At 34.2% G+C, this 23,108-nt stretch overlaps 1 protein-coding gene across 1 annotated transcript; it reads right to left on the reverse strand.

Moving 5' to 3' along the window:
* Nucleotides 1–3,909: 3,909 nt before the first annotated feature.
* On the reverse strand, nt 3,910–14,579 carry LOC127849117 (myeloperoxidase-like). Its single transcript, XM_052381838.1, has 12 exons — nt 14,480–14,579; nt 13,418–13,547; nt 11,756–11,850; nt 11,176–11,358; nt 9,471–9,584; nt 9,038–9,142; nt 8,327–8,621; nt 7,831–8,028; nt 6,727–6,960; nt 5,372–5,535; nt 4,801–4,897; nt 3,910–4,361 (listed from the first exon to the last, which is right to left on the reverse strand). The coding sequence occupies exons 1-12, from the start codon at nt 14,577–14,579 to the stop codon at nt 4,244–4,246; spliced, it is 1,833 nt and encodes a 610-aa protein (XP_052237798.1). The 3' UTR covers nt 3,910–4,243.
* Nucleotides 14,580–23,108: the final 8,529 nt, after the last annotated feature.

The raw sequence follows: 23,108 nt of genomic DNA on the forward strand, positions 1-23,108 counted from the left end.
ACATGAACTGAAGGTCTTCTTCATTACTTGATAATAAGACAATGCATAGAGTAATATACATATCTTCTCACCCTCTAATATAATAACTTTATCTGCAGTTTTAATACTGACAGCTATGTCATTTACAAATAAATTAAACAACAGAGGAGACAGTGAGCAACCTTGACGCAAACCTCTGTGTACAGAAAACCAATCAGTAAAAAGTCAATTGATTCTCACTCTCGAAAATACGTTATGGTACAAAGATTTGACTGCTGTTAGCATTTTACTAGTAATACCAATATTTGACTCTGATTATTTTAACCATATACTACTTCTTCAATAAAATCATACGCCTTCTTAAAATCTATAAAAGCACAAAAGGTACACTGTTTTAACTTCTTTCTGATACCAATAATAGTTGTAAGAGATTGAATATGGTCAACAGTATTTCCATGTTTTCTAAAACCATTCTTTGCATCAACTTATGTATTGTTATTTTCAACCCAAGTTGATAATCTATCATTTAAAAAGATATACCTCGGTTTTATAAAGCGTCTCTGGCATCTAGGCTTCTTTACTTTGGAATTGGATTTATTATTATTTTGTTCCACTCTGAAGTAATGACTCTCTTTTCGAAACAGAAATTAAACAGAACATGCAAATATGAAATGCTACACTCATTTTTCAAAAAATACCTGTTGGAATACCATCATTTACACATGATTTCCCAAATTTAGCCTTCTTAACAGCCTTTTAAACTTTAAAAAATAGATATTTTTTCATTACGAACTTGACAGTCAGTATGAGCATTCTGATTTCTCCTCATATTGGACTGATTAACACTATTACTTTTATTTTTGTCTAAAAATAAATCACTAAAATCTTTTCACCACGTAGCAAGAATACAATCAACATTATTAAAAACAGAACCATTATTATATACAATTTTTATTGGCATAGTACTTTTTCTTGATTGTGCAACACCTATCCTTCCAATAGTTTTCCAAAACTCGTGTTGATCATTTTCACATTTAGACATCAAGTCATTTTGGAAAGACACCCAGTGAGCCATTTTGCGTTTTTGAACTTCTCTATTAAAAAGCTTTCTAGCTTAGATGTACTCAAATTTTAAGCGTTCTTTTCAAAGAGATTGCTTTACATTTCAGCCAATTACTTTCTGCATCACATATTGAATTCCACAGGACAGATAAAGTGTTGCACCACCACGGTTTACTAAACTTTCTCATTTTGTTATTAACAGAGTTCTTAACTACTATATGTTTGCATTGCAGTTGAACAAACATTTCAATATTTATAATAGAACATAAATTACTGTAAGCTTCATCAATATCAGTCTGGCGTCGCAAACTCTGTTCTAATAAATGAACAGTATTATGAAGTCTATGGCGATTTTCCAGAAGGTGAATACCGAGGTAAATCTCACTTAAAGCAAATATACCTAAACAGCCTTTACCAAACTAAGCACAGGTAAAGTCGAATGATTTCGGACATATTTTTGTTTTTCTATTGGATACTACCATGAGGCAGGTTTATTTCCAGGATTTTAGCGGGAAAAGTACCCTATAACACAAACCGTGAAGAAATTCAACTACGATAGATACATATTATTACATGTAGTATGACCACTTCTGAGTTTGGATTAATTATTTATATAATATATTTATCAAACGCGCACATAAATGCAGAGGTTATTAAAGCCACATAAATGCCCAAATTAACAAATATTTCGTCAAATATTTCGTAACATAAAGTTAACTCATTACAAATCAGTGCTCCGTTTAGCAATAGCCAAAATGTCAACGCCAGGTTTGGTTAAGTAGCATAGATTAAACGGGATACAAAATGATCGTTTTATGTATAGTGTCACACTTAAATGCATGTGAATTTCCCGTGACGATATCCGAACATCCATACGCGAGATCGGCTTCGGGCAGCTCCGGAAGCACGACGAAGTTATCATCAGCTACCCGAAGCCACTTGTATGTGTTAACTTTATTTTACGAAATATTTTACGAAATATTGTTGATTTTGAGTAAAATTGACTAAGGATTTATGTGTTGGGTTCGATAGGCACGAAGTCCTGAAACAGAAATTTACACAGGAAAATTGTAAATACGATGAGATCACTTTAATCTGTTTAAAATTTCGATGTATTTGGTTTAAACAAGTAAACAAAGAACGATTTGACTCTCGGTGGCCTTTTTCACTTTACAGACCAGGGGCTGTGATTAATATGAATACAATTAATATTTCAGGTTATCTTCCCTTGCTATGAACATTCTATCACTCAAACATAAACACACACAACTGAGTATGCACGATGAAGTCATGGTCATAAAGTATGTCGGACTTTAACTCCGTTGAACCCACTAAAAGTGTTCATGACAATACTACGTTAGTGATTCTGGTTGAATGTACTCAATGATTTCAAATTATTTAAATATAAACGATTAACGATTGTGTACGTATATTAAACATTGATTTAAAGTAACATAAATACAAAAAAATCTACGAATATTTTGTACAATATTTCTAAAAATAAAGTTAACTCATAAAACATCAATTTTCCCTATTGCAAAAACCAAACTTTCAACGCTAGTATAATGTAGGTACGATTTATAAATTGTATGTATATATATATATGTATTTATATATATATATATATATTTCCGATATATTTCATTATTGTGAAGTTGTTATTGTTGTTTTTGTTTTTATTAATGTGCTTCATTTCCAATACAAGTATTTCTTAAACACGATATGCCGTCATGAGTGACACCAAATATGCCAATAAACATCTTTATCAAACGACATATTTTCATTACGCTGTAAAAAGTGTCTCTGATTAGTACAATTACATTACCTTTATATTACGCGTTTTCATTTTAGCAAATCGTACACATTTTATGTATAATTACAGCTAATAAATGGAACACAATTTAAATATCAATACACATATAATTATACGTAGATAAAGGAACTGAATGACATATTTATTTAAAAACACAAACTTACTGATATAAAATAGCAAACACTTCTCGTATACACACATTACTATTGCTCTACATTGTGTTCATTTTATACTTGACAAATGATTCCAATACATGTTAATACATTTAAAAGATATAGACACATGTCCTGTTTTCTGCACCGTTTTAAATTGTCAATGTTTAAAACAATTTAAAATAATTCGTTAAATTATGACAATTGTGTTCATAAAGTAATCGTTAACTGTTACAGCAAAATGTTTACTTGAATATACACAATAATGCAATAGAAGTAACTCCGAAATACAGTTATTTTGACGTAATAAGATATGCTCATTTAAAACAAATTTTGTGACTTTATATGTTCTTTCAATTTATATTTTACATTTGATGCGACTGGTAAACATTGTATATTAATTAATTCTCATCATCATCATCATCATCATCATCATCATCATCATCATCATCATCATCATCATCATCATCATCATCATCATCATCATCACCATCATCACCATCATCATCATCATCATCATCATAATCATCATCATAATCGTCATCATAACTTACATAATTATCAACATGAACAGCATCCTCGTCGTCATCCTTATCAATTATCACCTACTACTTATTCTCGCTTATATGTATGACTTATGCGTTACGGTTCGAGTCTTGCCTCTCGAAATTGGAACTCATTTTATCCCTGTAATCATTTATAATATTTACATTGTTTTAATATTTGATACAAATTATCATTTACATTTCCAATATATTAAGATAAAACACATATATTAATATACGTTAAAATATCAAACTAATAAATATAACCTTCCATGTAATATGAATTTTGTTTAACGTGTTCATTATCAAAAATGGCTTAGTTGAACATTATCTAATCAAATATCGACGGATCCTAGAATATTATAGGAGAAGATTCATATTAATAGTTTTTAAGTCGTTAAGTCCGTATCAGATTAAGTGTCGATATGTTTTCCGATTATAATCATAATGATATTTAACATGTCTTAATTTACACACGTATAACAAGTTCTTTTAAATTTACAAAAACAAACACATGTCCATATAAAGATTGTTCAGAAAAGATGTAAATAAATTACCACCCATGTAATGTCATTACTGATGTTATGCCTATAGTTTCTCAATTATTGTCTCAGTGGTTGCGTAGTGTATTACTATTCGGCTTGTTCATCGTCTGCGTCTGCTGCGACGTCTGCGTCTGGTGAGACGTCTGCTTATTCTGCGACGTTTGCGCCGTCTGCGTTATTGAGTCTATGAGACCCGGCTGCGGACGACACACAGAACGGATTCATGTCAATATCGGCGATTTTCTGGCAGCTCCTGCGTGGGTCACTGAAAATAATAAAGAGTGTTTTATATACTAACGAGATCCTAAACAAAAAAGGGTAACGTATATCAGAATATCTGATGCAATTTCATGGTGAAATAATGTGACTGTTACATCAACACAATTTATTAATAGCGTGTTTGTCTACGAATTCGAATACATTCGTTCACACTTTATTCACAAGTAAATTTGAGCGGTATTCAACGGGATGCAATAGTAAAATGCGGCTTTCAATGATAGATGTTATTGACTTTTGGTTCCAATCAAACCCAAGTGTGTTTCATTTTATTACAATGTTAATGTCGATAAATGAAACTGCATAGCATTGTATTCGAAGACAGTAAATAAAGTCAACACTTAGTTGTTCAAAAGACAATTTCTGAAGCCGTTCAACGCGATTTCAAAAATTAAAAATTATAAAGCAAATTGTAACATCAGACTCACGCTTGTTTGAAGACGTTTGGAAAATTGATCTTGTTGAAGTTGTAGTTCTGACACAGCAGGGAGGTCAGGCTGTAATTCTGAATGGCGGCCTGTTGTGCTAAGAAAGCAAAACATTATGTTATATTAGAAGATTATAAATACAAAAGCAAATACACTTGCTATTACACTATCTCGCAAGCGCTTATTATGTATAACTAAATCTAAATCACATATCTACGATGGTTCTCCAAAAACGTTTTGAATATCATCATTGTTAATAAGAATACATGACAAAACGCTGTGTTTATATTCGGAGTTTCACCGGTTTATTTTTTTCTAAATATAGAAAATGCACATATATGTTTCAAGATGACTGTACAGGCGCTAACACTATAGTTTTCCATTCGACAGTACCTTTGAAAATATTAAATTCAACATTCTATCATTCTCGTCAAATTACACACGGTGTTACCCTCTTATGTACTGACTATGGTCGTCGTAATAAGGTATGTATTATGTTGTAATTGCACATGAACCGATGGAAACCTAGTCTATTTAAACGACGGTGGCCCCATTATGTCGATGAACATACCTTTATTAAAGCCAGTGTCCTTGTTATGATAGAAGAATCTGTCTCCGAACTTGAGTCTCCGGAAATGGTCTCCTATAATACACTCCATGGTCGGACCAAGGGTACCACCAAAGACGGGCTTTTCGCTCAGGGCTCTGGGGAAAAAGTCTATGTCTTGGGGCGAACTGAAGCGATACGTAATCAGGTTAGTCATATGTGATAACTAATTACCCTTCATGAGGATAAAGGCCCTGATTGCGAGGAAACAAACACACATCCTTGGGGCCCTCTACATAACGATGGTTTGGGGCCAACGTATTTCAGAAAACGGATTGAAAAAAACACAATCTGTAAAATAAATATCAGCCGTATCAGTGAATGTTTTTGATCGAAACGAAATCCAAAAACTTTAAAATAACATTAGGTATATATGTCAGGGCAGGTGACAACCAACGTAGAGCCTGGTGTATTAGCATCTTTCTGCCGTTTACATAACTTGAGTATGAACGAAAGTTTCCGAATAAGTGTGAATACTTATAAACAATATGATTTTATAATTACCATTGATATGTTATGCTTGCTTTGAATTCTTGTAATACATTGACATAATCAGTTATTGTTTGTTAATTTACATTTATTTCACAAACATATTTAACAAACAAATACAACACATACAATGAATTTTAGTTATGTACATATATTTACAATACATGTTAACTATTTGCACAAATTGCTCAGTAGCATGAAGATGCTAAGTGTTTATAAAATGCCATGTGCTACAGGCTTGATGAAGGGGGAAACAAGCAGATTGTCCGCAGAAATTCTTTAGTGTAAGAGCTTAGCAAATACTAAAAATTAAGGTTGCCGTGGTGTAATGGATATGGTGTTCGCCTAGCGACCAGGAGGTCACGGATGCGATCCCCACCGTTAGAGCGTTCTTTAGATCTCCCCCAAAGACACCAAGTACGGGTTCTAGACCCAGGAAACGGACTCGAGAGCGTTTATATAAGCCTTAAGCTTTCGATGCAATCGAGCTAAAATAAATAGGTTTAAACTAAATACTAAAAATCGACAACCTGAACAGTACCGGTATCCAGAAGCCTTCACAAGAGTGATTGTCTCAATAGTGTGATAAAAATACCTCCAACTGAGACAGTACCTTTAACCAGCTGCCTTCGGAAGAGTGATTGTCTAAAGGGTGTGATCAACAAGGCCTCCTACTGAGACAGTACCTGAAACCAGCACTTCAAAAGATTGATTGTCAAAAGGGTGTGATCAACAAGGCCTCCTACTGAGACAGTACCTGTAACCAGCAGCCTTCAGAAGAGTGATTGTCTCCAGGGTGTGATCAACAAGGCCTCCTACTGAGACAGTACCTGTAACCAGCAGCCTTCAGAAGAGTGATTGTCTCAAGGGTGTGATCAACAAGGCCTCTTGGTGAGGAGGTTTTCAAAGAATTCACTGACGACAGCCCGCACCATTTACGAAACTCGTTGTAGGAGGGTAGACCGTGGTCGCGACCCCTCTGGATGTTCAGGGATGCCAGATCGAAGGAAGTATCGGCCGACGTGTTGACAAAAAGATAGCTGCAGACAGTGTCTTCGATAATTCTTAAAATAAAGTGTTGTTTTCGAGAAATATCAATACTGACAAAGCATTGCTATTCATGAATAATGCGCAAACCAGTTCGCAATCCTCAAGTTGCATAAGCTTACATTGTTGCTAGCATTTGCCATTGAATAACATTTTCCGATACAAATTGGTTAACTTAAAAGAAGGACATGTGTCCATACAACTTGGTTTCGTTTTTTGAAAATTAAAAACAATTGCACTGTATGGTCAACTGTATTGTCAAAATGAATAAACATAATATTAATCACAAATGGAGACTCTGGTGTACTATATTAATACGTTTGAGATCGAATGAAAAACTAGAACATGTATAAGTTTACACACACTTTGTAAACATACAAGCTAGTGCTATCTTTAAGCAGTGCATGATGACTATTGTAAAGCTTTAATTGAAGGAGCAATATTGATACGAAATCAAAAGAGACGTTTAACTAGAATACAACCTACGAAACTCTGCAAGCAGAAAAATAACTATACAAGACAGAACGTAAACGAATAAATACATTTAAAAAATGTGTAGATGTGTTTTGTTCAAGGAATAATTTTATCTATGTGGAAACGGTGCATAACCGTTCAAATGTACAACACATACAAGAGGCAAAGCTTTCCGTGCATCATAAGATAGCGTTTTCTAATGTTGTATGAAATACTTTCTTCAAAATTAATTTACACACAGGTTTAGTTGGTGTTTTTGTTAAACGACATTATGATATTGAATGACAAACATTAAGTAAGACTAACTTGAAACGTTCATACAGGCTGATGGGAAAGCTACATTTTAGGTTTTAAACGATTACAAACGCAATAGTAAGAGCTATATGCTTGTTTTATTTTTGGACTTCCAGTACCTGTCAGTTTTCTGTGCCTCGAGAGCAGAGCCCCTGTCCCTGATGGGCAGCCCCTGCATCCCAGATGGACCTCCGTTCACAGAATGTATAAAGGTCATGTTGGGATCCATGAAGGTCAGATTGAGAAGGGTCTCGCGGAACGGCTGGAAGTTCTTTGTGTAGACCGACTCAAACGTGGGAATCCAAGTGTGGCCCATACTGTCAGATTGTGGAGTAATATGTGCTAAGTTAAACGAACACGTATTGATGTTGTACGTCGGATAACGTCAGAGAGAAGAAACATTAAAATTAATTGTTAGTACGTTTGTATATATACATATAGCCATACTTATAACAATAGTTATTATGTGCACTATTAAATATATTAAAGTTAAATAAAAAAATCCTACAGTTAAAGTTATGTTCTTTATAATACAAATCTTTTTAAAATTTTCAAATACTTTTTTTTTCACAAATCCTAATATGAAGTATATAATTAGGATCTATTTAAACATACCGAAACGCTATTCCAAAAATGTTGGCAGCGGTGGGATCAAGCTTTGATTCGTATTTGTATTTATTTGAGCTTGCACGTTTATTCTTCTTCATCGCAGTCGGTGAAAGAAAAGCAGGGAGAAATTCGTCGTAAACAATCTTCTGCATGATTCCGATCAAGAGTTTTCTTGTCTGCTGAAACGCTTCTTCGTTGTCCGGATAATAGTCCTTAAGTTTATTCGCCAGACGATTGTGTTCGAGCACAAACACATTGTGGTATGACGTCAGAGATGGAATTTCGTGGACACGTGGTTCACCTAAAACCAACGCCATCTAAATATAAATATGGCACATGCAATCATATCTTGCAAGTTCATCGAATTGTTTACATACAGCGAACATTAAGAATGCGGTTTTGTTGCAACTATCAATTCGAAATATAACGTTAATTTGTCGACGTACCGGAATTTACTTGCAACAACTAATCTAAAGGTACTTACAAAGGATATGTTGTCTTCTATGAGTTATTTAATCGGCAAATTATGATTACACATTTATTTAAACAGTCACTAAACTGACACGCTTCTTAAGATTAAGATTATTATTATTAAAAAATGTTTTGCTATGTAAAGATAATCCAGAGTTTCTAATAACTGTTGCTTGTACAGAACATTTGTTTAAACAAATATTTTAACAATTATCTCTTATTATTTGGTCAACGTGTGATCCTCACCAGCAATACTGCATCGGATACCATTGGCCGCGTCTGAACGGCACGTATTACCTGGATCGTGAGGTAGGCGGGGCCCATCTGCACCATGTGCTACCTTCATAAACGCTATAAATAGAATTTAAATATAAGTACACCTGCTATGACTATGTGTGTGCACGGTTTCCTTATAGATTTTAGAATTTTAATAAGAAATTCCTTCTGCTGTTGCACACATGTATATATAATAACCATACATTAAATTAAAGATATGTTATAATTACAGTAATAATGGTCGCTAGCACTTTAACTTACAGGGACCATATTGTGTGGGCTTTTCAAATAACTTCTACCCTAAATTTATAAATTTCCAACTATACGCTTGTGAAGGGGTCAGTTCTCAAATCGGCGCTGCTACCACTGGAAATTAGTTGAATTTGTATGATAGCATACGTACGTGTATTTCCCTCTCGCAATAACGCCAGACGTTCGTCCGCAGAACCGTAGACGTTTGAAGCGTCGATGAATGACGTTAGATCGTTTGTCTGCTGACGTTGCAATATTCCACCGGCTTAAACAATTAAATCAATAGGAGAGAACAACGGCAAGTGCAACAAAATGTTTACGTTTGTTCTTGAAAAATTTAAAATGTCAAACAAGCAGGGACAATAAACGAATTTCTCTTTGTTGCATTTTTGCATTATTGTTTTTTGTAATGGTCTTGTAGTTGACAAGTGGGACATTCAATTTGTTTTAATATAGATGTAACATATTTAAAAGAGACTCATGGAAATGTGAAGTTTCTGATTTAAGAAGCTCACCAATTAAACTCTCTATAAGGTAGATCGGCCGTTATTTTACTAACAGAACGAACGATATCAACTCCAGACTTGACACATACAATTATTACCAGGAAATATTATGAAATTAGGATCTTAAAGTCAGATAATAATTGTCTAGAAGACTGCATGCTAATGAGATGGTGATTATTAAAATATAGTTCTATGTCTATTCATATCCTTTATAATTCTTTGACTATGGAATACTACTGTGTTCATTTTGGGTTCATTTTACATATTGACCTTTTCCTAAATCTTCAACATTTTCCCTTTTTCCTATCCATCCTTTAATTTACTTTAAACCACATCATACACAACATGGGCCCAGGATGCACACAATTGACAGGTTCACCGGTTCCATCGTTTATTGACCTAATTATGAATGTTTTTAGAGTGGATGCGTGCTATCAGTTAGTGGTATGTGACTCTAAATACAATCCACGTGATCGGCATGTGCTCATCTTTGAACTATGAGTTTAACACATACTAAACAGTATTAACGTAATACATAACGCGTCCTGCACAAACTTGATGACTTGCAGAGGATCCCTGCAGACATCGGAACCTCCATGCAGTATCCGGCCTTGAACCGTGGAACAAAAGGATCATCTTCAGCGAAGTTCATGTTGAAACAATTGTCTCGACTATTGGTGGGTCAAAAAAAGATGTAAATGGGTTAAATTTAATCAAGAAAAGCGCCTGTTAATTGTGACATGCGTTAGTATCAGTTATTATTTTAATGAACAAGAAATGCTTACATTGTTTTCTCTGTTCTCATATTATATTATGTATAAAGGATGATTTCGGCCCTAAGAACGCGCAAGGAAACAACATTACAGATACATATAGAGCGAGAGAGTTCATGGCTATAAAACTGTTCAAAGATTACAATTTTACAATTAGTTTCCAGATTGTTATTGTTCTTATTGTAAAGAAATGTACTATAACATTAATATCAGAAAGTGCCATGACTGCGCCTATGCATATATTCAAATATTGTCAACACCAGTTCGCGGTTCCGAAGTCGGGAACTAATGCAACGTAGTCCATGTACTGAACTTATTTTGCATATGCTATGAAAACGTCATTTCTTTTTGTCCATAAAACATTATATATTTATGTCGTTTAATTGTATTGATTTTATTTCAGAGCATTACTTACTCGTCATTATTCGCACAGCAATTGCCCCCAGCTGAATAAAACAATATATATATAACAAGAGTATTTTTGTATACAAATTAAACATATTATAAATCAGATATTACACAGACATATAAGAAAATATTAACAAGAAATAGAGATCGTCGCGTTAAAAACACCTACCAGTGCTCAGTGGCGTTAATATTATGTCGTGGTCAAGGAACTGACCAAACGGAGAGGCCTGCAAGGTCAATTTGGGTGACTTAAGCTGCTGCGGACCCCTATGGACTGTGTTGCTTATCTTGCGTGGGAACGGCAGTGGTTTTCCATCAATACCCAGCGACCGAGGAAGGTTCAAACCGTCATCTGATTTGAGCGGAAGTAATGGCGCCATTAACACATTTTTACATGTTTGTGCATTAATAATATTTAATGTTTAAAAGAGTTTTTAAACATTCAATGGAAACTCGGAAATACATTCTGGTCGTGATTTTGTAAAAACAGACAAGCAGCTTCATAAATTGTTTTACAACAAATGTTCATTATATAGTGATGAGTTGTGTGATTGTGTAGCTTTTTTGAATGACAAATTATACTGAACATTTTAATATGAACCTATATCAATGAGTTCATACACACTACCCAATTCAAAGGCAAGCATAAGTGAACATGTTTAACATCTACATTAAATCTAAACTAATCTCTCATATGAGCGTTATGTCTACAAGAGCCCAATGATGAAATAATTTGCATTTTAACTCACCGTATGCTGCAGGAAGTAGACGACGCTGGGCTGCTCTTGACATTCCCCACGTGGGATTCTTCAGATTGTTGCATGTGCCATTAATGAACCGGACCCTTGTTTAGCATTGCATTGGACAGTCGGTTTTGAACATAAAGGAAGGTCTTTCAGTAGACGCTGGAATTCCGCCAACACAGTGTCCTGTTCAAGCTCAGACACACTGAATCCTCTTTTAAAGTCAAATGTAAAAAAGCAAGCCGTTAACATGTTCATTCAAATTACTATTTAAGATATTGTAACACGCTTTTGTCATACTTTCAAATAGTCTAAAAATCAATCAATAAAACATACTGTGTACATAACTTCTTTCGCATATATCACGCTTATATTTTGACACGATAAAGTAACAGTCATGGTCATTGATTTTTCCCTTTGCTGGGTTTAAACGTCTGAGTTAATTGAGATCACCGTCTGTTTGCACAACTATGACGGTTAAACAAACATGTAGACTGTGTTTATTAAAGGTGACCTGAAACACCTATTAAACATGATATTCGTGCCTTTTCACAAAGCAGTTGCCTCAACGTATTGTGCAAAAGCGTCATTGGTAAACAAACAAAACGAATCATTTTTTGCCCAGGGTATACAGTTTACGAAACCAACTTCACAATATTTGTTATTTGGTTGGATTATTGGGCCAACCAAAAATATACAGTAGCTTTAATGTTTTGAACAGCTGCCGTCGTTTACATTGGAAAGAAACAAAGTATTGTGCAACAAGAAGTTTGCTAAAATATGTATCAGACAAGACTCATCGGCGCATGGTTAAAATGTTTGATTTGCAGCCAGTGTGATATGAGCTCAACCTGTTTCAAAATTAAATGATTAAAATCTTCTTCACTTTTTGTCTAAGTTGTCCAGGTAGCCAACCATATTGCGTATAATTCGTTCTTGGTGTCCGCGCTATGAGCTCGATTCTGTTTGCTACTTGAATATTGCTGGGCCAAGTGTGAGGTTGAGCGCTGTAAAACCGGTTTAAACTCCCAATGCTTTGAATTGACCGTTCCAAGGCGGTGACCCCAGCTTTATTCTTATATGTGTTTATGTTGTTTTGAAATGTGCTGTTTTGTATTGTTTGGGCAATCGGCCACTTGCCTTAAATAAAGGGCTAACTAATTGTTTATAATAAGAATTCAATACTGCTCCAGCAGCTGGAATTTCACTTCTTTATAATGAACGGCGCCGAAAAGCGATGCGGACACCATATTATACGCAATATGGTTGGCTACCTGGACAACTTCGACAGTATGTGAAGCAGATTTCAAGCATTTAAGTTTGAAACAGCGGTTATTCTATTTCTTTATTGAAAGATGGTGTGCGAACATATTTTGTGTTCCGATGTAGGTTATTGAAATACTAGCGCGTCTAACTATTTTGGTGTGTTGCTATTTAACATTCGTGACATAGAACATAATATAAAGGGTAATTGAATATCTGATATGCCACACTTAATAATATGGGTTATCCTCTTAACCGTCTTCACAGTACGTTTAGAAGTCTCTGAAATGCCTTACATCATACCAATTATATAAGAGTCTATTTTAACCAGTTATTTAAACACATAGTTACGTATTATGTGCATACATGACGTTATGATTCCTACGAGAAGTCAATACCACGTACTGTTTGCGCATTTGGCGAACAGAGGCCATCATGGTTGCAAAGTCCCGGTCAGCGGCTGCATCAGCAGCGGTGGGGCGACCTCGTTGATGGACGTTCCGTAAAGGGCAACCAAAGCAGTTGGAGGGGCTGGCTTAAATACCAAACACAATTACTTAGTAGTGGCAATCTTGATACCTGAGGTAATTATGTTTATCCTGACTTTAAGAATGACATTACTTATATTTGTTGTTAGAGTGTGTGTATGTCACCTTAACTTTAATCTAGCGACCATTACAATTTATGCAGCATGGAATCTTAAACGATTGAGTCATTATATACTTAAATGTATGATTTCATTATGAATTTAAAGTCTGAAAACTTTATCATTCACATATTTGATTTTTAATAAGACCTTCACGTTTGTGCGTACAAAAAACGTTTACGGTTTGCTATACAATGGGGTCTATTTACCGTGTGCACGGCGTTTTAAAATTGACCAATACATACTTAAGTAAGGTTCTATATATACGGTATGGTTCGCATGTTAAATTAGTTTCATTAAGTTGTAACTTCGATCATGCGCGAGGGGTAAACGTCTTAGGCACGATAGGCGGGCGCCATCTTGTAAACATGTTGATGCATTGTAAAAGAGCTGCCAGCTCGCAAATTAACATGTCAGTGGAAAAACATTTCATAAACATTAATCTAGTTTTTAGTTTTTACAATTTATAAATTGAAACATCAAACTAATTACTGCTAATTAAACATTGTTCGATGTATTGTGATTTTAGCAAACCGACAGTAAATTTGAACAGTGACACGTATAACATGAACAAAGAAAACGCTAGAAGCGACTCAGGTTTCTTGCATGTAAATGTTAAATTAATTATTTACTGATATTCACTGTTTTTGTCTTATAAAAGTACTGTTTACTTTATAGATGTATTACATTTTGAGGGACATGTTATTTTTCCCTAGTCTTTAAATACTATAAAACATTAAGCGTATATTATACATGTAGTGTGAATAAAGAAATAAACACAAAACATCATTATATAAAATATAATATACAAACAAAGTTACCCCATTTTTCTTTAGCACATTCTTTAACAGCGTCCTTTACTTTAGAGACTGGGTCGGTGCGAACCCTCGGGACAAACACCACACACATCAGCAAACACATGGCTACATAAAGCGTCTGTAGGAAGAAATGTTATGTGTGTTTGCATTTTATTTAAACATGTTTCACGCCATTACTGAAACTAAGACACTTATATAATGATATCACAAAACACCTATCCTGCAATAAAGTTTAATCAATACAACACTCTAGATTAAGAAATGGACATTTCAGTTGATCACGTGTATAAGTACAATTAATACGAATATACAAACAAAATATGAAAAACCATTACTTAATTAAAAATTGTAATATTGGGAATTACATCTTGAGTTAAGTGACAATGTGATTAAATAATTAGAAATAGGTTGCACGTCTCTTAATATGAACTAAGTATTTTGTTATTTGTATTCACACTTTTTACATATGTTAAATCATACTAATTACGTTTTAAAAAAAAACAGGATTGATGAACACTACCTGTAACATCGTTTACTAATCACTAAAGATGTATATTAGATATACGTATATAGTGAACCATTTTGCTATCACGTCTGTTACAAATTTTTAGCGGATTTAAAACAATCATATCTAGGTTCAACACTTTAGATGTGATAAGTGTTCATTTCATCCTTTTTGTCGCAATTTAAATTAAACATTAAATGATTGAAAAACGTATCAAACCTAATAGAAGTGAATGTGTTTTTTATTTTATTTTTTGTATTTGCTGAAGCGATAAATCATGTAATGTAGTACCCTAAGTGATATAGCCTTAATTGTTATGCTCTTCTTTTGCCATAAAATGAAATTATACGCTTTAGAATGTCATTTTATTGAACTTTTGAGTTCTCAAACATACTCATTTTAATTGTGTGAACGCAAGTCCTGTGTTAATGGTTATAATTATTCAAATAATTATAATTAATATGTGTGTATAGTATATATGTTAAAGTAAGTACTTATTTATAATGAGTTGTAGCACAGATATTGTCTTATCATATGTATACCTTATATTAAACCCCACACTTCGTCCATTATTCAACTCTGCTTTTTGCGTAAAAAATGTCGTTACTATAGTTGTTTAAGCTACGCATACATAACTTAAAAAATGCAACGCATACTTCTGTCAGTTTCGGAATTTTATACATGTATACATTAGTTGTTAGCTGATGCCCTATGCATGCATGTTAATGAACACAGTGCCAAATATTATTTATAGAATTTCTTTTAAGGGCAGTTAAAAAAGTATATCATGTCAATGTTCCTTTAATTTATTTCATTATGCATTAAATTCATCGCTGTTTCATTTTGTGTTTTAAATGGTGTTTTGATCGCACTGCAAACATTGTTGCAGTTTTCGAATAGTGTTGTTACACTTTCTATTGCAATATTGTACTACTTACACTTCATATTTTTGCAGTAAACCATAACAACCTAGTAACGGACAGACATCACGCATTCTGTGAATAGATGGTGACATAACTGCATGTTATTTCTATCTGTAGTACGCAACTGTACCAATCCCCGTTTTGTAGCATTTTGAGTGCGACAGGAAGAGGTCCTCGGGGAAAGACGATTACGCACAATACAATATTATCCGTTTAATAACTCTGTGATATTGAGAATGGATTTACACAGTTTAATACAACTGGTCAGAACACAATGGACATAACGAAACAACCCACTCCCAATCCCATGCATTAAAGCATTGCAATAAATATAACCAAGTGATTTTTTAGGCTTAATAAACTATGTGTAAATGAGTATACCGGTAATAACAAATCATCATAAACTATATTCGTTAAGATGCTCAGTTCTAAAATAGACTTCGATAGTACTTTATTTAACTGATAAATTGCAAAGCCATGTAATTGGAATCATCCACTGTTACAATGATACAACTACATTTATATATCAAAAGAGTATTCATCACATCCATGTTAGACATTTACACTGAAACAATAACTCTTACTTTGATAGCGGGTCGATTTATCCAACCTTTTAGCATTTATCCTCGAGTAATATCTTACGCGATTGAATATACAATTCAGCCGACAAGTATTCTTAAATCAATTTACCGTGTACGCAGCCTTTGTATTCGCTTTGGGTTAACATAATGCTATACACGCTTCATTTAAATGTTTATGCTACATTATCTGCCTTAGTGACTATTATAACTGTTATACGTTTATGCTTTAAAGGGCCTTTTCAAGTTTTAGTAAACTGACAATATTTAAGAAAAATGTTTCACATTCTCAAATGTTTGTTGTAGTTATAGTATTTGTGGAAAAAAAGTAATACTGAACATTTACCATGCTCTAAAATATCCATTATAGGCATCTTTCGACGATTGAAAGATCCGAACATTATAAAGCATGGCAACGCGAAACGATTGAATGAATTGGAGAGTTGTTGACGTAATATTTTGTGACATTACGGAGATTGCGTATATAAAGTATTCAATAATTTCATTCATTCAATGAGCAAAGGTGGGCGAGTGGTCTACGCGTTAGACGTTTACTCAAAGGGTCAGAGGTTCGAGCCTAGTTTAGGGTTATTTTTTATCTTTCTGTAATTTTATTTTTGTTATTTTTTTACTGGAGCGTTTTAGATCTAATGTTAACATTTATAAATATAAAGCATTTAATGACAAACTTCAATACATGCCAAAGTCTGTGAAAAGGTCCCTTTAATGACTGCTCTATCCCTTAAACACTTTAATTATATTTCGCATCTTCTGAAACTTAAAGTTCACCTAAATTATATACCTGAACTTCACATCTAGGCATAACTAATTTACAACCTTTTTTCGTCCATTATTTGTGTGTGTTGCTGTTAACCTGTGTAAAATGAATCTGTTAATATTCAAAATCAATACGTATACAATTGCAATAGACCACCATATTTGGCTCGCGCGAGTGACTATTTTTATATCTCTTTACAGATCCTAGGCACATGTATATCCCTAAAAACAATCGCTTTCGGATCTGACCATGATATATTGCAGTCTTTTAACAATACAATATGCTTTGTTTTTGGAAAATATATGTTGTTGCCTTTTTGGCTGTGTTGTAAAACAAATGTAAAGTACTATTAGTGTAGATTGACTAGTAGTTTAATATACCTGAAAAGAAGTCTGCGTACAGAATAGTTAAAAGTCCAATTCTAGGCTGTGATTCAAAATGCAAATCATAAAGGACAAAAAGTGATCACAAATCATGAAATATATGAGCCGTGCTCTGTTAAAAGGGGTTTAATGCATGTGCGTAAAGTGTCGTCCCAGATTAGCTTGGGCAGGCCGAACAGGCTAATCAGGAACTACATTTTCTGCCTAAACTGGATTTTTGCTAAGAAGAAACTTTCTTTAAAGATAAAATATCATTAAAGCAGAGAGCGTAGTCCCTGATTAGCCTGTGCGGACTGCACAGACTTATCATGGACGACACTTAACGCAATTGCATTGAACCCCCTGTTTACAGAGCACGGCTCATATGCTGAATTTGGATTATCGCCTGTGTACAAACTTTGAACATGGGCAATGCTCAACAATAAAAACTTCGTTACTCGGCATCAAGATGCTTTTTGAAACAGAAAATTAGAAGAACTCCTTCAGTAAGGACAAACTTTTATTTTCGAGCATGCGTTTTGTTTCTATATCGAGAAAACTTTGTGGAAATCTTCCCAGCGAGCATCCTGTGATGATGTTGTATATTCGCATATTCTATTTGTCGACAGATGTATTTAAACTAGTCACTTGTTAACTCGCTTCACAACACGTTTTGTATGCTAGGCATTATTGTTGCAAAAGATTTCAGATTATTACGAAACCGAAACATGTAATTGATTCTTAAATACATTCAAAGTATTATAGTGTTGTGGAACCCTGTGATCGGCTATTATTGTAAATGCCAGGTGTAAGGGATTCGTTCAAAAATTGACGAATGTGGAATGTATTTCCATTTCATTTTGTCACATATTAACATAATACGAGAGCATATAGCATTCCATAAATGCATACTAAAATAACAGACCGCTGATGAGTAATCATCATTTGAGATTGTTTCAATTAATTGACAATTTTTCAAAGGCGTAATGATTATTTGGAGAATTTATGTTGCTTTGTTAAATGTGTGCATTACGCGTTTGTATTATTACAGGCGATATGGAAGGTCAAAACGGTTTTGTTTCGAACCTCTCGGGGAAACATTTTTCAAGCAATAAAGTTGTGCAAGTTACAGCACAATTTCATTATGTCAGAGCCTGAGCTCTTTAATTTCGTCATATTTCGGGAAAAAAATCCCGGATACGAGCCGGATCCTATCGATTTAAATACTTAAGTAACGCTTAAACATGCACTTAAAACAGTATTTCACAAATTAATATTTAATAAAAAATTATTTTGTTTATTATTCAAAAATATACATTGACATTTAAGTTGTATACATAACTAATTTATGATAGAAACATTATCAAGTATATATACTTAATTAGTTGTGCCCAGACTGTTCGGTCACATTTTAGAAATCATCCCCAATTGGGTAAACATGTAGTTAATAAATATATAATTGACAAAAAGTGCTATGAGTTGACTTCCTCTGCGTAATCGTGCATTGAACTGTTTTAAATTATAGTCATGTGTCCATTTTGCAAGTTAAAACGCGTATCGAATATGCAGGTTAAAATGTCAGATGTAGGTATTATGTGACCAGAATATTGACATTGTAATTGAGCGCAGTGCAAACTTTATATTAAATAATTGCTTTGTGCATAATAGAAGCAGTTGCAAATCCTCTTTAAATACTTACATCCAAAAATTATGATAATAATAAATCATACCTTCATATTTCCTCCAATGTCCCAACCTCGTGTATTATAATTATTCTTCTAGAACTTAAACGTTTAAATAAACGATGCGATCAACCGCTTTAAATAGGTCCAAACGTCCTACACCGACCCAGTCGTGTCATCCCGCTTCTTGGTATCAACCATATTTGTCACGCGTCCGTCCAATAGGGAGTTTTCGTATTAGAGGAAGTAGTGACATACGTTTGCAATAGCCCAATCAAATGTTAGTGTGTGCACCTTCGTCAAATGACTCATTTTCGCCATACACGGATTAAATGCTAGGTCTTGAAAAGCATTGAGACGCAACCATATCCGTAGTAAGTAAGTTGTTTGTTTGATTTTCAAAATAGCTACAAATCATATATCATTCGTTAATATTGAACTGAACTACAAATCGCGGAACTGTCATGGTGAATGCTCGCATGCATAAGCATATATACCGTCAACTTTGAATGAATCAGCGACTAAAATGAAGAAGTCCAGAGAGTTATTGTTGAACCAATTGTCGTTAGTTGAAGTACTCTTGGAAATAGTTTCTTGTTTATCTATAATTCTTAGTGTGTAGACTGATTTTATAATTTTACGAGTGACATGAGCGTTGTTAACTTGCCACTAAACACAATACTAATTTAATAGTTTCGTTTCTATTTTTTCTTATATATTACCAAGACGTTTAAGAATCGAAAGATCGTTGTGGTTATTGTTCACGTGCGCTGGCTGGCTCAATTAGTTTTATTAGTTGTTCGCTTGCGACTAACTAAGGTTAATACCACGTTGTGCAAGCCAGATTTGCTAACTACGAAAAACCTGATAACTGCCGCATCTTGCGCCGAGAAAGTGTTCGCCATTTATTTAAGAGTTTTCCGTTCTTCCACTATATTCATTCAAAAATCGACATAATATGAATATCGTGTTAAATGGAATATCTTTCAACGGAGCGTATATAAAAAACAAAATTAAACAATTTTTTAAAGGGATCTTTTCACGCTTTGGTAAATTGACAAAATTGAAAAAAGTTGTTTCAGATTCGCAAATTTTCGTTTTAGTTATGATATTTATGAGGAAACAGTAATACTGAACATTTACCATGGTCTAATATAGCCATTATATGCATCTTTTGACGATTTTAAAACCTAAAAATTATAAAGCGTTGCAACGCGAAACGATTGAATAATTTGGAGAGTTCTGTTTTTGTCGTTAAATTTTGTGAAACTACGAAGATTGCTTATATAAGGTATAAAATACTTCAAGTACATGTACTCGGCGGAATAGCTCAGTAGGCTAAAGCGTTTTTACTTCAGGACTCTGGCAGGACTCCAGGGGTCACTGGTTCGAAACCTGGTCTGGGCAATGTTCTTTTCCTTTTTTTAATTTTATTCTTGATTTTTTACTGGAGCTTTTACGATCCAATGTTTACATTTATCGATATAAAGCATTTAATGAATAAGTTAAAAAATGCCAAAATCTGTGAAAAGGCCCCTTTAATTAGACGTGTCGCGGAAGAGAATGTTAATGAATGATTAAAAATAGTCTACAATTTGCTGCGTCTTAATCACGTGGTATTTTGCGCAGCACAGTTCATTCGAAATCTAAGGCTACAAATAGATAAGGGAAAATAAAACTACAGATGATCAGCAAGGGATATGGAGAGTTCAATAAACTATCACTCGTCTGTTGTGCAACCTCGTTGATAATGCTTGCTAATACAGCAGGGTTAAATCTGATATGTCTGGGAAACTTTCTTTTGTTCTAAGCAGGTAGCGGCGATTGCTCTTGTATACTCAATTGCAACGGCGATAACATGAGTTCATCAATAACAACAGGTATACTATAGACAACGACACAAATGCTTTATACTCGCTCAAACCGAATATTAAAAACTACTTAACATAACAAGAAATATCTTTCTTTAAAGATATTCGGCGTAAACGCTGACTTTGAAATAAAGTTTTTAAATTTACGTTTTTAAATAATCACCTTAAAAACGAAAGTTTAACTGTTGTGTTTTTTCACAATTTTGCATTATTCACCGCATGAGTTTCTTTCTTCACCATCGAAATATATTAATATTTGATTATCAACACGCAGTTTTCTTTCTTCACCATCGAAATATATCGTTTATAAATATTTGCTTAACACGCAGTTTTCTTTAATAACCATCGAACTATATCGTATGTTAATATTTGATTAACACGAAGTGTCCTTGCTTCACCATCGAAATATATCGTAGACTTATATTTGATAAACACTCAGTATTCTTTCAAAACATTCAAATCACAATTTCATAGCTGCGTCATGCGAAAATGGGTTCTATGGCGTTCCGACCAGCGTAGCTCAAGCCAAGCATGCGCATATGCGCAGTGTGCTAAGAGGCGATAATGTCCTCTATAAAATCAATCAAGGCTTTATGGTCCGATTATGTATCTCCTCGCCAGACAGCAAGATGTGCAGGCTGGGTGGGCTATAGCTATGATGGGCGCATATGGCATAAGACCCATTTTAGCATGACGAAGGTCTTCAAAACTCTCAGGATGTTTTGTAAATGGAACATTTAAGCACAATGCTTTTCGATATAAAATTGATTTCAAAATAGAAAATATAGCAAACTGGCAAATTATGGTATCCTTTCCGGGCGTTCAGGAAAGATTTCCAGATGTGCTGACGAGTACAGCAAACATTTGTAGTTTAATAATTAAACTCTTTCCCTCTTCTCGTGTATGGGTGGTATGTGGTCAAATTTGTAATGCGCATTATTACAATCTTGTTATGCTTGATTATTATCTTTTATGAACAATGCTATTCAAACACTGTTGATAAGGCGTAAGTGTACTTTTCTTTCGGTAATGTCCATTCCGCTGGTCAAGTGTTTTGTTATGATATTGTCTGTTTTAGATCGGCAATTTGCAATATTGCAACCGCTAATCGCCTAATGCCTAACTGTAAACCGCAATACGCAAAACCGTTATACGATAAACTGAGTTCGATAACGAAATTAAACGTGGTGTCAGCTCTACTTAATGACGTAATCAAACGATAAATTTGCGTTCAGTAAGCTTTTTAATGCTTCACACAGTTTCTTAAAAAAGGTTGCGGTTGGTAAATTTTCTTATATAGATCAATGCTTAAGAGAAATAAAATTCGAATACATGGATTCAAATATTAAGTGACGTGTGCAAAACATGGTGGTCGACATATTTTAGATTTATACTGCTCTTTCTGCTGTTCAAAATGGATGAAGTGATAGAAATGAAAAACATGATACGCACAAAACTTAGCCATGTTACACAATGTCGTGAAAATGGCAGAACTTTAAATATTGAAGAGAAGCTTCGTGAGACGTATGAATTGATGCAACATTTGTCACTACTCACCTGCCTTGATGGATCTATGCATTATTTAAAACAAGCCTTATATCTCATGTTACATGAAACTGGTTGCAACATTGCTTTCAGGGTAGATATGCCGCTTGAGTGCGGAAAGAGAGGCTGACCAAATGTTTTTTATACCTGCTTCAATTCTCGAGTTCCTGGTCGAAAACAAATTTACAGTAAATGAAATCTCTTGCCTATTAAATGACAAGTGAAAGCACGATTAACAGGCGACTAAAAGAGTATGACATAAAGATTGGCAACACGTACTCCAAAGTTGAACAGGAGCTGTTGGAGGACATGGTAAGCCGTATCACAGATGAATACCCTAATTCAGGTTATTGGACTGTCATTGGAGTTTTGTCAGCAAAAGCTATGC

The sequence above is a fragment of the Dreissena polymorpha genome, chromosome 10, assembly GCF_020536995.1.
Source record: "Dreissena polymorpha isolate Duluth1 chromosome 10, UMN_Dpol_1.0, whole genome shotgun sequence".
Lineage (NCBI taxonomy): Eukaryota > Metazoa > Mollusca > Bivalvia > Myida > Dreissenidae > Dreissena > Dreissena polymorpha.

Bases quoted from the DNA above. Each gene is read 5' to 3' on its own strand.
- LOC127849117 (XM_052381838.1), bottom strand. From the start codon at position 14,579: ATGTGTTTGCTGATGTGTGTGGTGTTTGTCCCGAGGGTTCGCACCGAC. The intron at 9,143-9,470 runs GTACGTATGCTA...TTCTATTTATAG, and splicing joins ATTGCGAGAGGGAAATACAC to CGTTTATGAAGGTAGCACAT. The intron at 4,898-5,371 runs GTATGTTCATCG...TTGCTTTCTTAG, and splicing joins GGACACTGGCTTTAATAAAG to CACAACAGGCCGCCATTCAG.